The sequence below is a fragment of the Scyliorhinus canicula genome, chromosome 9 (assembly GCF_902713615.1).
Source record: "Scyliorhinus canicula chromosome 9, sScyCan1.1, whole genome shotgun sequence".
Taxonomy (NCBI): domain Eukaryota; kingdom Metazoa; phylum Chordata; class Chondrichthyes; order Carcharhiniformes; family Scyliorhinidae; genus Scyliorhinus; species Scyliorhinus canicula.
The window spans coordinates 43,748,691-43,762,257 of NC_052154.1; the positions used below are offsets into that span (position 1 = coordinate 43,748,691).

Here is a 13,567-nt window from a genome sequence, read left to right on the forward strand (position 1 = left end):
GCACTGCTGCCTCACAGCGCCAGGGACCTGGGTTCAATTCCAGCCTTGGGTGACTCTCTGTGTGAAGTTTGTACTTTCGCCAGCGTGGGTTTCTTCCAGGTGCTCTGGTTTTCTCCCACAGTCTAAAGATATGTAGGTTAGGTGGATTGATCATGCTAAATTGCCCCTTTGTCTCCAGGAATATGCAGGTTTGGTTACGGGGATAGGGTGGGGTGGGTCAGTGGACCTAGGTAGGGTGCTCTTTCAGAGAGTCGGTGCAAATGCGATGGACAGAATGGCCTCTTTCTGCACTGTATGGATTCTACTGTATGGATTCTACTGTATGGATTCTATGATTCTATATATAATAGAAATGTAAATGACAGAAATTATATCGCTGCTGTTCTGCAAACATTTGAAGTACTTCTATTAAATTATTTTCAGTTTCAATACTGGATGTTTAACACCTGCGTTAAAATGATGCAGAGAAATGTAATGTGAATGTATGTCAATATTATCAGTCGAGGTTTCCAAACTTATATCAATCATTTACAAAACACTTGAGTCAAACACTTCAAATCAATATAAAACAGTACAAAATTAAATATATACATATATTTATGAATATTCTTTTAATAAGGAGATGTTATCAGCTGAACAACGGAATAAAATGGAAGATTTGTTTTAAAACTAATAATCTTAATGTCCTTCAGCTGAGGACAACTGTCTGGCCCACAGTTCCACAATGTGTAGTTGATTCTAAGGCCGGAATTCTCCGGTTATTGGGAATCTCTTTTCCCGCTAGCAGTGCACCCGCTCCTGCCGTTTCCGGATGTGGGATTGCTTCCATTGACAGGTGGCGAGAAGAGAGAATAATGCCGCAAGCTGAGAAACATGCGGCTGGGGGACGGGAATCCCACCCTTAAATGTCCTCTGAAGCGGGCTCAAGGATGGGCTTGTCACATCCTAAGAACAAATGTTAAGTCACAAACATCATGCGTGCCAGTAATGAATAAAACACTAAAACTCCAGCTCTTGATATTTCATCTGAAGGATACTGCCTGTGCTCGGTGAAAACCAAATGACCTCCACAGGTTTACTTTAAGGTGGCACCAACCAACGGAGGCAATGCATCAACATAAACAGGTCGCCTTTATAAATCCCTGTTTCAGTCTGTATTTTTACTTAGGCGGCTAGATTTTCTTAAGCACCTTGTTCTGTGTCAAGCAAGTTCTTCTGTTTGCCAATGTTGCCTCTCCTGTGTATGCAGCTGGCTTCAAGCGGAGACAGTCAGACACATTCCCCGTGGCTTGCTGGTCTTGGAGCACTCTAGTAGTTGTCCATATTTAGGCCCGTTTAATTCAGAAAAATGCCGAATGCTGTGACAGATTATATTTAGCTTCAATAAAATACATTCTTCTTACCCTACAGCTCCTAAACATGAATTGCATCTGCAGATTAAAAGTTTCAGGAATGGAGGTAACTAAATATCACGAAAAAGCAGAATCCCATGAATGCTGGAAATCTGAAAGAAAAACAAACGTTGGAAATACTGAGCAGAACTGGCAACATCTGTGGAGAGAGACAGAGTTAATTTCAAGTCCAATGTGACTTTTCTTCAGATGCTGTCAGACCTGCTGAATCATTCCAGCACTTTCTGTTTCTATTTCAGAAGAATTATCAATGCTCAATAACAATAAAAACTGCCTTTCAATACTAGAGAGAATAACAACTTTCTTGTTGTTCACCCACCAGCAGTGACTCAAGCAGAACCAGTACAGAAGTCCTGCATACATTTCTGCAGCACAGTTAGAATGATCATCCTTTTAAACTTTAAGTTTCATTGACAAAAATGCAGATTGTACATTTAATGCTTTGCCACATTTGGCATGGCGTGAAAAATACATATTCTACATAGAAACACAGTTGTATTTCTCAATTTGTGCCTCTAGTCCTCGGACATGCAGCCAGCGTACAGCCATTTCAGAATAAGTTGAAACAACATTCATCCAAGTGTTTTCGCTCTCTGCTGGCTGTGGGGGTCCAAGGGAGGGAATTGAAATAGCATCGCATCCCATCTGAAATAGACAGAGAAATTTCACGCAGCCCAAGTGTCAACCAAGACTGACCCTCGGGGCTCAGCTGCATGAAACCAGTTAGCTGTCGATGGGGGTTCATGCAGCTTACAGGCTGGATGGTTAGGAGTTTGAGTCAACTCAGCATCCAACCTCCCCACTGGCCCTGGAGGTGCAGAAGCTGATATGTAAGGGGTGGGGGGTTTGAAGGAGGGGAGTGGGTCCTAATCTAAAGACGCCTAGTGAGTTTCTCTGCAATCAAGATGACGTCTGTTCCTCCTGGCGCCACGGAAAATGCAATTTTTAAAAAAAGTTCCTCCCTTTATTTGTGTACGGCCTCCAATCCATTAAGCCACCCTAATTCAGCCACTGAAGGCCTTGAACAACTGGGTGTGTCATGCACGATCAATTGTATAAAGACTAAGGTTGGATACAACTGTGGCTTTATTACAGTAAGATGTGTGGCCTCCCACAGCAGCTGGCGAAATGGCTGTTGAATAGATGACACGCATATTTATACTCCTCCTACTGGGCGGAGCCAGCAGGCAGGGGCTACCGGCGAACCTGTAGTACAGGTTCTACTGTACAACTACCTTACATCACCTAATACAGGTGTAATAGTAGTTTATCACATTCACCCCCTGTTAAAAATGAGTCTGGCGGAGGTGGTAGAGAACTATATACAGTAGTGAATTTATGTACAGTGCTTTATCAGGGGAAAAAAAATGTCCTTTGAAAGTCCGGTGCCAGTTAGAAATTCAACCGGTCTGGTGCCTTGATGTTCTGCTGGGAGCGACGTAGCAGTGGCGGCGATGTCGATGCTGGTCTGATGTTGGATGACTCCGGGAGCGTGCCGAAACCCTCTTCATCCTCTGGCGTGGGCAGGGGAAGGAGGGATAGTCCTGGTGGGGTTAATGTTGGGAGCGCCGGGGGAGGGGAGGGTGGCCCCTGGCCGGAGAAGTGTATGGGTGGAACCTGCTGGTGCCAGGTGCCTGAGGGAGACAGTATCTTGGCGGCCGTCGGGGTATGCCACGTAGGCATACTGGGGGTTGGCGTGGAGCAAGTGCACCCTCTCCACCAACGGGTGCGCCTTGTGGAGTCGGACGTGCCTACGGAGCAGGACCGGTCCTGGAGCTGCGAGCCAAGTGGGGAGCGACACCCCGGATGTGGACTTCCTGGGGAAGGCAAAAAGACATTCATGGGGTGTGTTATTCGTAGCGGTGCACAGTAGTGACCGGATGGAGTGTAGTGCATCAGGGAGGACCTCCTGCCAGCGAGAGGTTGGGAGGTTCCTGGACCGTAGAGCCAGTTGGACGGCCGTCCATACCGTCCCATTCTCCGTCTCTACCTGCCCATTTCCCCGGGGATTATAGCTGGCCGTCCTGCTGGAGGCGATACCTCTGCTGAGCAGGAACTGACGCAGCTCATCACTCATGAATGAGAATCCCCTGTCACTGTGGATGTAGGCAGGGAAACTGAACAGAGCGAAGATTGTGTTTAGGGCTTTGATGACGGTGGCAGACATCATATCGAGGCATGGGATGGCGAAGGGGAACCTGGAGTACTCATCGACCCCACTGAGAATATACGGGTTTCGATCGGTGGAGGGGAGGGGCCCTTTGAAATCCACGCTAAGGCGTTCAAAGGGACGGGAGGCCTTCACCAGGCGGGCACGGTCCGGCCAGTAGAAGTGCGGCTTGCACTCCGCACAGACCTGGCAGTCCCTGGTGACTGTCCGTACTTCCTCGATGGAGTAGGGCAGATTGCGAGCCTTGACAAGATGGTACAATCGTGTGACCCCCCCGGATGACAAAGGCTGTCGTGTAGGGCCCGGAGTTGGTCTACTTGTGCGCTGGCACATGTACCTCAGGATAGGGCGTCTGGGGGCTCGTTGAGTTTCCCGGGGCGATACAAAATCTCGTAATTGTAGGTGGAGAGCTCGATTCTCCACTGCAAGATTTTATCGTTTTTGATCTTGCCCCGCTGCGTGTTGTTAAACATGAAGGCAACCGACCATTGGTCAGTGGGGAGAGTGAATCTCCTGCCGGCCAGGTAATGCCTCCAATGCCGCACAGCTTCAACGATAGCTTGGGCCTCTTTTTCGACGGACGAGTGCCGAATTTCCGAGGCATGAAGGGTGTGGGAAAAGAATGCCACGGGTCTGCCTGCCTGATTGAGGGTGGCGGCAAGTGTGACGTCTGATGCATCGCTTTCTACTTGGAAGTGCAGTGTCTCGTCTACTGCGTGCAGCCCGGCCTTGGCTATATCAACTCTGATACGGGCGAAGGCCTGTTGTGCCTCGGCTGTAAGGGGATAGTAGATGGACTGAATGAGTGGGCGGGCCTTTTCCGCATAGTTTGGGACCCACTGGGCGTTGTAGGAGAAGAACCTCAGGCAGCGTGAGGGCCTTGGGGCAGTGGGGGAGGGGAAGCTCCATGAGGGGGCGCATGCGGTCGGTATCGGGCCCCAGAACTCCGTTCTGGACCACATAGCCGAGGATGGCTAAGCGGGTTGTGCTGAACACGCACTTCTCCTTGTTGTAGGTGAGGTTGAGGAGAGTGGCGGTGTGGAGGAATTTGGCAAGGCTGGCGTTGTGGTCCTGCTGATCGTGGCCGCAGCTGGTGACGTTGTCTAGGTACGGGAAGGTGGCCCGCAAACTGTACCGGTCGAACATTCGGTCAATCTCCCTTTGGAAGACCGAGACCCCGTTAGTGACGCCAAAGGGAACCCTGAGGAAGTGATAGAGACGACCGTCTGCCTCGAAAGCAGTATATGGACGGTCCGATTTACAAATGGGGAGCTGGTGGTCGGCGGATTTGAGGTCTATTGTTGAGAAGACCCGGTACTGTGCAATCTGATTGACCATATCAGATATGCGTGGGAGGAGGTACGCGTCGAGCTGCGTGTACCGATTGATGGTCTGGCTGTAGTCCACGACCATCCTGTGTTTCTCCCCAGTATTAACGACTACCACTTGGGCTCTTCAGGCTCTGTTGCTGGCCTCGATAATACCCTCCCGAAGCAGCCGCTGGACCTCGGACATGATGATGGTCTTGTCCTGGGTGCTGTACTGTTTGCTCCTGGTGGCGACGGGTTTGCAATCCGCAGTTAGATTGGCAAAGAGGGAGGGTGGGTCCACCTTTGGGTCGCGAGGCCGCACACAGTGAGGGGTGGTAGGGGCCCGCCGAATTTGAGGGTAAGGCTCTGGAGATTGTACTGGAAGTCCAGGCCTAGTAGTGGTGCAGCGCAGAGATTAGGAAGGACGTAGAGGTGGAAGCTGCTGAATTCTACGCCCTGGACCGAGAGTGACCATGCAGAACCCTCGGATCGCGACGGCATGGGATCCGGAGGCCAGGGAGATTCTTTGATTGGCGGGATTACCGCGAGGGAGCAGCACCTTACCGTATCCGGGTGGATAAAGCTTTCGGTGCTCCCGGAGTCCAGCAGGCAAGAGGTCACGTGACCGTTGATTCTCACACTGGTCGAAGCGGTGGCCAGGTTGTGCGGATGAGTTTCGTCGATCGTCACTGAGGCGAGCTGCGGTGGGTCATCGCTGGCGTCAGAAGATTGAGAGCGTGGGGGGTCCAGAATCGTGGAATACTGTCGGCGTCCATGCCCCGTGGGGAAGACAAGATGGCGGCGCCTGAAGATCATGCAGGGGACAAAATGGCGGCGCCCATGGGCCACACGTGGACTGAGGGGGGAAGATGGCAGCGCCCACTGGCCGCATGTGGCCCCGGGAGGTGAAGATGGCGGCACCCACTGGCCGCGCGTGGCCCCGAGAGGTGAAGATGGCGGCGCCCATTGGCTGCGCGTGGTCCGGGATGAAGATGGCGGCGCCCATTGTGTAGGTCAGGGGGGAGGGCACGATAGCGGCGGCTGCGCAGGCCTGGCACACCACGGCAAAGTGCCCCTTTTTGCTGCAAGCCTTGCAAATGGTAGTGCGGGCCGGGCAGCGTTGGCGGGGGTGCATCTGCTGGCCACAGAAGTAACATCGGGGACCCCCGTGGTGCGTGGGCTTGTGTGTGGCGCAGGCGTACTGGCTGGGTGAAGCTCCGGCTGGGACGGCCGTCTGTGGGGTCCATGAGGGATAGGAGGGTGGGCCGCGCAGCCGGAGGGGTAGGCCTGAGCATTACGTGAGGCGACCTAGTCTCATTTAGGTTGAGCGTGGCCCCTTCTAGCAGTCTTTGGAGTATTAGGTCCGACCCAATCCCCGTTACAAACGCATCGCGCATAAGAAGGTTGGAATGTTCGGTGGCCGTAACAGCCTGACAGTCACAGTCCCGGACGAGTGGGATTAGGGTCCGCCAGAAGTCTTCTATGGACTCACCAGGGAGTTGAGAGCGAGTGGCGAGTACGTGCCTGGTGAAGAGTGTGTTCATTTTCTGTGCATAGTTTTCTTTGAGGAGCGCCATGGCGTCTGCGTAGTTCGAGGCGTCCTGGATCAGCGGAAACACGCTGGAGCTCAACCTTGAGTACAGGATCTGTATCTTCTGAGCCTCCGTCGGAATGGTGGTCGCTGAGTTGATATAGGCCTCGAAGCAAGCTAGCCAGTGATTAAAGTCCTTTTTGGCGTCGCTTGATTGCAGATCCTGCTGCAGTGATGTGATTTGATTCGGAGGTCCATGTTTTAGAAAATCTTACTGCAATAAATTGACGCACGATCAATTGAACAAAGACTAAGGTATGATACAACTGTGGCTTTATTGCAGTAAGATGTGTGGCCTCCCACAGCAGCTGGCGAAATGGCTGCTGAATGACACGCATATTTATACTCCTCCTACTGGGCGGAGCCAGCAGACAGGGGCTGCCGGCGAACCTGTAGTACAGGTCCTACCTTACATCACCTAATACAGGTGTAACAGTGGCTTACCACAGTGTGCAGACGGTGTGCAGCTGATGACCAATTTGCATCAAGGTCCTGAAACCAGGGCAGGGACTCTCCGTACCGGAGAATCCCCGGGGGAACGCAAGAATCCCGCCCCGCCGCCGGCTTCCCCATTCTCCTGCGACGATACTTGGGCGCCTGCGGGATTCCCTCCAAGCCTGCGCTGAACATGCCGCCCGCCTAACCTAAAATCTTCTGCACTTCCGGGGTCCATGTCCCTCTCTTCCCATTCTATTCATGTATTTGTCAAGATGCCCCTTAAATGAGACTATCTTCCCTGCTTCCACCACCTCCTCCGGCAGCGAGTTCCAGGCACCCACTATCCTCTTGACTCTGTCTCCACCTCCCACTCACTTGGGAAAGTGGGCAGCATAATTAAAGACCCGTCACACCAATTTTCTCTTCCAACCTCTCCCATCGGGCAGGAGATGCAAAAGTTTGAGAACACGTACTAACGGGTTCAAAAACAGCTTCTCTCCCACTGTTACAAGTCTCCTGAATGACCCTCTTATGGACTGATCGGATCTCTCCACACATCTTCTCTACTGAGTAGCACTACACTCCGCATGCTCACCAGATGCCTGTGTCTATGTATTTACACTGTACATTGATCATATGCGGTATGTTTTTTCATGTTTGGAACGATCTGTCTGAGCTGGACGCAGAACAATACTTTTCACTCTACCTCCGTACACGTGACAATAAAGCAAATCCAAATTAAAAAAAGACAATTATGTCTATTAGCTGGACTTCACTCAACTACCAGACTGTTATTGAATTTGTAACATGAACTCTCAAAAGAAATTTCTATCCTCATCAGTACACTCGTGCAAGATACATACCTCGGCATTTCAATGTTCGAAATTAATTCAATCGAAGATTTGGGTTTTTGTGACTGCCATTTTTCAATCTTTCCTTTCCATCATTTGATATGTTGTTCACCAGAATCCTAAAAGAAAAAAACATTAAAGAATTCTAAAAGTGAAAACACAAAACGTTAAATTCCTTGAGTTAATAAGACAGACGGCAGAATATTGAAGTGCAGGGCCATTTTGTAAAAGCTGTTTTTGCACGCAGTTCTTTCCTCATCCACTGGGAGGTGTGATGCAACCTATTTTTAAAAGACCAATTTTGTACTAATTGGGTATAAAAGACGTTTGGATGCAAAATAGAAAGGAAAGTCAAGGGGGAAATCTCACATATGTCATGGAGAACACTCAATTTTCCCTCCACCTGAAGTACATACCCTAATGTGACAAAAGCATGCATTTTAAAAAACAATTTCCTTCAGAGGTGGGGATTGTAACATCTTTCGGACCATTACAACAGTCACAACTGAAAGATAAACAATTTCCTCTGACTTGTTGCAAGCAATGTCCAGGGATACTTATAAAATATGTCAGTTTAATTACTATGCTGTTTTAACCACTGTATACCAAAGAATAAATGCATCTTCTGGTTAGTCATAGAAAGTTAATGACACAGAATGAGGCCACTCGGGCCATAGTGTCAATGCCGAAAAAACAGCTAATCACTTCATCCCAGTTTCCAGCATTTTGTCCATCGCCCTGAAGGTCACAGCATTTGAGGCACATATCCAGACACCTTTTAAATGAGTTAGGTCTTTCTCTCTCCACTATCCTTTCTGACAATGAGTCCCAGAACCCCAAAACCCTTTGGGTGAAAAAACATTTCCTCATCTCCCCTCTAATCTTTCTACTGATCACTTTAACCCTATGCCTCATGGTCACTGATATCTCTGCTCTCTGCTCAGGGCAGCACCATAGCACAAGTGGATAGCACTGAGGCTTCACAGCGCCAGGGTCCCAGGTTCGATTCCCTGCTAGGTCATTGTCTGTGCAGAGTCTGCATGTTCTCCACGTGTCTGCGTGGGTTTCCTCCGGGTGCTCCGGTTTCCTCGCACACTCCAAAGATGTGCAGGTTAGGTGAATTGGCCATGATAGATTGCCCTTAATGACCAAAAAGGATAGGGGTTATTGGGTTACGGGGATAGGGTGAAGTGAGGGCGTAAGTGGGTTGGTGCAGACTCGATGGGCCGAATGGCCTCCTTCTGCACTGTATGTTCTATGTTCCTCAGAAAAGATATACTTTCCATAGAGGGAGTGCAGTGGAGTTCACTAGGCTGATACTGGGGTTGGTGGGACTGTCCATTGAGGAGGGATTATTTTGACTGGGCCGATGTTCACTAGAGTCTGAAGGATGAAAGGAGGTTTGATTGCAGAGTATAAAATTCTAACAAGGCTGCAGGGAGGATGTTTTCCCTGGGGACACTGCTGCAGGATATGAGGTAGACCATTTACGACTGAGATTAATGCCTTCTCTCAAAGGGTCGTGAACCTGTGGAATTCTCCAATGCAGAAGGCTGTGGAGGCCAAGTCACTGACTGTATTCAAGAAAGAGATAGATAATTATTTTAGATTTCAATGGCATCAAGGAGTGTGGGAGAAAGCGAGAATATGGTATTGAGACAGAGGATCAGCCATGATCATATTGAATGACAGAACAGGCTCAAAGGGCTGAATAGTCAACTCCTGCTCATCGTTTCTATGTCAGGTTGAAAGATGTATTCAGGTTGGAGGCTAGTCAAGTTGGATCAAGGGGAGTGTTGGGAGTTGGGGGTGGGGGATTGGTGTGGTGTCCAAGGTGATAGTGCTAGGGTGTCAGGCTGGCACTGCCAAGGTGCCCCAGTGGCACCAGCGGTGCCAGGGTGTTGACCTTGTCAGAGGCCAACCACCCGGGGGCCTCCAATCACCTAGGAGACCCTTTCAGGTGCAGCTCCACCTGGTCCCCATTTGTGGGAACCAGTGCTAAATGGCACCCGGCTGGGGTCTCCTCGGCGAGGCCGATTGATGCTGGGTAGCTGGTCGATCGGCGGCAGCATAGCTGTTTTAGCTATGCTAGTCTGGGTCCTGCCCATTGTGGGCAGGATCCAGATTGCAACATCTCATGAAATCTCATTAGATCTCGCAAGGCATAACAACCATCAGGAATCCTGGGAGAGGCCTCTCCTGGGATCTACCAGATGCGTCCCATTCCGATTCCAGTGGGACACGGCCGGTAGATCGCGCCCACTTCTTTGGAACGATGCATTAACTTGGGTTTTAGTTCAGATCTCCAGCATCTTCCCCTTAATATCTTTTTTTTTTAATTTAGAGTAGCCAATTATTTTTCTTTTTCAATTAAGGGGCAATTTAGCATGGCCAATCCACCTAACCAGCGCATCATTGGGTTGTGGGGATGAAACCCACGCAGACATGGGGAGAATGTGCAAACTCCACACAGACAGTGACCCAGGGCCGGGATTCGAACCTGGGTCCTCAGCGCCGCAGTCCCAGTGCTAACCACTGCGTCACATGCCGCCCCTTAATATCTTGGAAACTTCAATCAAAACACCTTTCAACTTTCTAAACTCGAAAGAATACAGCACTAGTTTATGTAATCTTTCCTCATAATTTAATCCTTGCAGTCCAAGTATCATTCTGGTGAACCTACACTGCACTCTCTCCAACACCAACACTGTAACCCCTTCTGAGTGTGGGTGCTCAGAACTGCTCACAATGCTCCAGGTGTGGTCTAACAAGGATTCTATACAGCAGAAACATGACCTCTACCCTGTTGCATTCTACTCCTCTGGGTATAAAGACCAACATTCCATTAGTCTCTTTAATTATTTCTGAATCTGTTCATGACATTTTAACATTCTGTGTACCTGCAACCTCGCTCTTTGGACAGCTGCTGTTTCGAGCTTTTCACTGTTTAGAAAGTACCCTGTTCTATCTGTTTTAGGTCCAAAGTAGATGACCTTCACATAATCAATCAATATTTCTTTCTAATTTTACTTACTATTTTTTAAAGTTTATTTATGAGATATGGGCATCACTGGCGAAACCAGCATTTATTGTCCATTGCCAGTTGCCCCAGAGAAAGTAGCTGCCATCTTGATCCACTGCAGTCCCTGAGGTGTAGGTACAGCCACAGTGCTTCCATTTATGTTGCTTGTAACACTGCCTATCTCTCTTTCATCGACAAGTTTGGATATGTGGCTTAAAGATGCAAGTTTCCAACAAAAAGTCAGCCTTCAATGTATGATGGTAATCAGCCAACAAATTCTAAATGAACAACATTTCTAATACAGGGACAAATAAAACAAAATTCTTACCACAACTCTTCCAGTGTATCATTCATTTCTAAAGCACTTCTGAAGTAACCACTCCCCTTTTCAGTGATATCATTGTCTCCAAGCCTACAAACAAGTATTGTTCATTTTATTACTCAGTGATGGACACAACAGAAGTCAAATTGACAAAGAGTTCCCTTAAATATGAAGATTCTGAATCACAGAATATACATTGAGCACAAAACAATGCAACACCTTTGTGTTAATGGAGCTATTTTCTTAATAGTACACAATGAATAATTACTTCCATTGTTTAACTGAAAATGATACAAAAATGCAAATGAAAATGTTAAATGTTTGGCAAGATTAATTAATAAAACTTGAAACATGGCACCTTTTCCTAAGTTAGTAAATAACTCTCTTATTTGATTAAACCTCTTCACACAGGACACCACAAGGTTAACAATGTCGAAAGACTTTGAAAATAAATATTTAAGTTGAATTTTAAACAGAATAATCAATACAGACATGATTATATTCGTCACTGAGCAGGTTGCCAAACAAAATAGTTGTGGGACTGAGTAACTGCAGGGGCCATATGACATAAAATTTGCCTTTCAAATTAGATTACATTAAAAATAAATAAATGAGAAATCAATCTGAAAGTTTAAGTCCATTGTGCGCACCATTTCCAGGTTAAAATGAGTAAAGGACTGTTGAGGTAAATCAGAAAGCAATATTAGTCGATGCTAAATATGAATTTTAAAAAGCAGAAGGTAGAAAGAGGAAGGAAAGACTGATGGTTTGTAAAGATTTGCACAGTCTAAGGTCCTATAAAAGAGTGAGTTAGCTTGGCAGTGCACCTTGATCCTAACAGTGTTTTTATTATTGTTTCTCAAGGTGTGGCTGTCGCTAGCTGGGCCAGCATTTATTGCCCTTCCCTAATTGCCCTTGAGAAGGTGGCGCTGAAGTTCTTTCTTAAACTGCTGCAGTCCATGTAGTGTAACTACAGCCACAGCGCTGTTGGGGTGGGGGGGGGGGGGGGGGGGGGGGGGGTGGCCAGGATTTTTGCTCCATCAACAGTGAAGGATTGGCAATATATTTCCAAGTCAGGATGGTGTGAGGCTTGGAGGGGGACTTCCAGATGGTGGTTGTTCCCATGTATCTGCTGCCATTGTCCATCTGATGGCAGAGGTCGCGGGTTCAGGAGATGCTGTCGAAGGAGCCTTGGTGAGTTGCTGCAATGCATCTTGTAGATAGTACTCACTGCTGTCACCATGTATTGGTGGTGGAGGGAGTGAATGTTTAAGGTGGTTGATGTGGTGCCAATCAAGTGGCACTTTATCCTGGGCAGTATTGAGCTTCTTGAGTGTTGTTGGAGATGCACTCATCCAGGCAAATGGAAAGTATTTAATCACATTCCTGACTTTTCCTTGTAGATGGTGGTCATACTTTGGGGAGTCAGTATTTATATGGCTAGTCCAGTTCAATTCCTGCTCATTGGTAACCCCCAGGATGTTGATAGTGGGGAATTCAGTGATAGTAATGCCATTGAATGTGGTTAGGCGGTTAGATTATCCCTTGTTGGAGATGGTCATGGAGATGTCCTACGTATGGGAGAGTGTAAAGAATAACAAATCTGCTGGCGAGGAGGAACAAGGAAGCAATGGCCAGAGAAACACTGAACATAACAATATTGATCAAACATAAAGAAACAAAATAAGTTACAATAGAAAGGGATGGAATAGAGCTTTGAGATGGTTGTATCACCTATCAGATGATATGAAATGAGAGTAAAAGCATCTCCAAATATAGCAATAGTGCTCAAGTGGTTTGAAGAGAGTGAAAGATTTTTGAGAGGAAAACAAATATTTAGCGCGAATGTGGAACAAAAAACATGCGGAGGCACCTTTAGAGGTTTGCGTGTTCCATTTAAAATCAGAGGAGATAGTAACGCGAAGAAGGTTGATAAAAAGAGACCAGAGGACATGTAATCTGAAGGCAAATGATGAATAGAAGAGTGGAATCATGAGCTGCATGCTGGAAATTGACTGTAAAGATCATGGGTGAGATTCTCCAGTGTTGACTCTGAGACAGGCTTCGTGGACTTCCACGACAACAAAACTGGCGCCGCACCTGGACCGATTCAGCGACTGTTAAGGGGCTAGCACCGGCGCCACATGGAACACCATCAATTCCAATGGAAAACAGTGCTGGATTCGCAATTGACAAGCATGAGGCTGACAAGCTGCAGCTGCATATATATATTACAGTCCCCACACACACCATCCTAGCTGGCAGGATGGCAGCAAGGAAAGCGACCCCGCGTTTCACGGACGCCAAGCTCGAGACCCAGCTGGATACTTGGAGGTGGGCCACCCTGTACCCCGGACTGCGAAGGAAGCTGCCAGTCGCCGCCATTCGATGTGGGCGCAGGTGGCAGAGGCAGTAAGCGCCACCAGTAATACCATTTGGACCGGCATTTTT

General features: G+C 48.1%; 1 protein-coding gene across 1 annotated transcript in view; it reads right to left on the reverse strand.

The window, feature by feature from the left end:
- Positions 1–594: 594 nt before the first annotated feature.
- LOC119971276 (protein NLRC3-like) overlaps positions 595–13,567 on the reverse strand; it is a 52,072-nt gene continuing 39,099 nt past the window's right edge. Inside the window, exons 12-14 of the mRNA XM_038806625.1 lie at positions 11,123–11,206; positions 7,785–7,891; positions 595–1,504 (exon numbers count right to left, since the gene is read on the reverse strand). Of these exons, the coding sequence (XP_038662553.1) occupies positions 7,807–7,891; positions 11,123–11,206 (169 nt within the window). The 3' untranslated portion in view covers positions 595–1,504; positions 7,785–7,806. The remainder of the gene's footprint in view (positions 1,505–7,784; positions 7,892–11,122; positions 11,207–13,567) is intronic.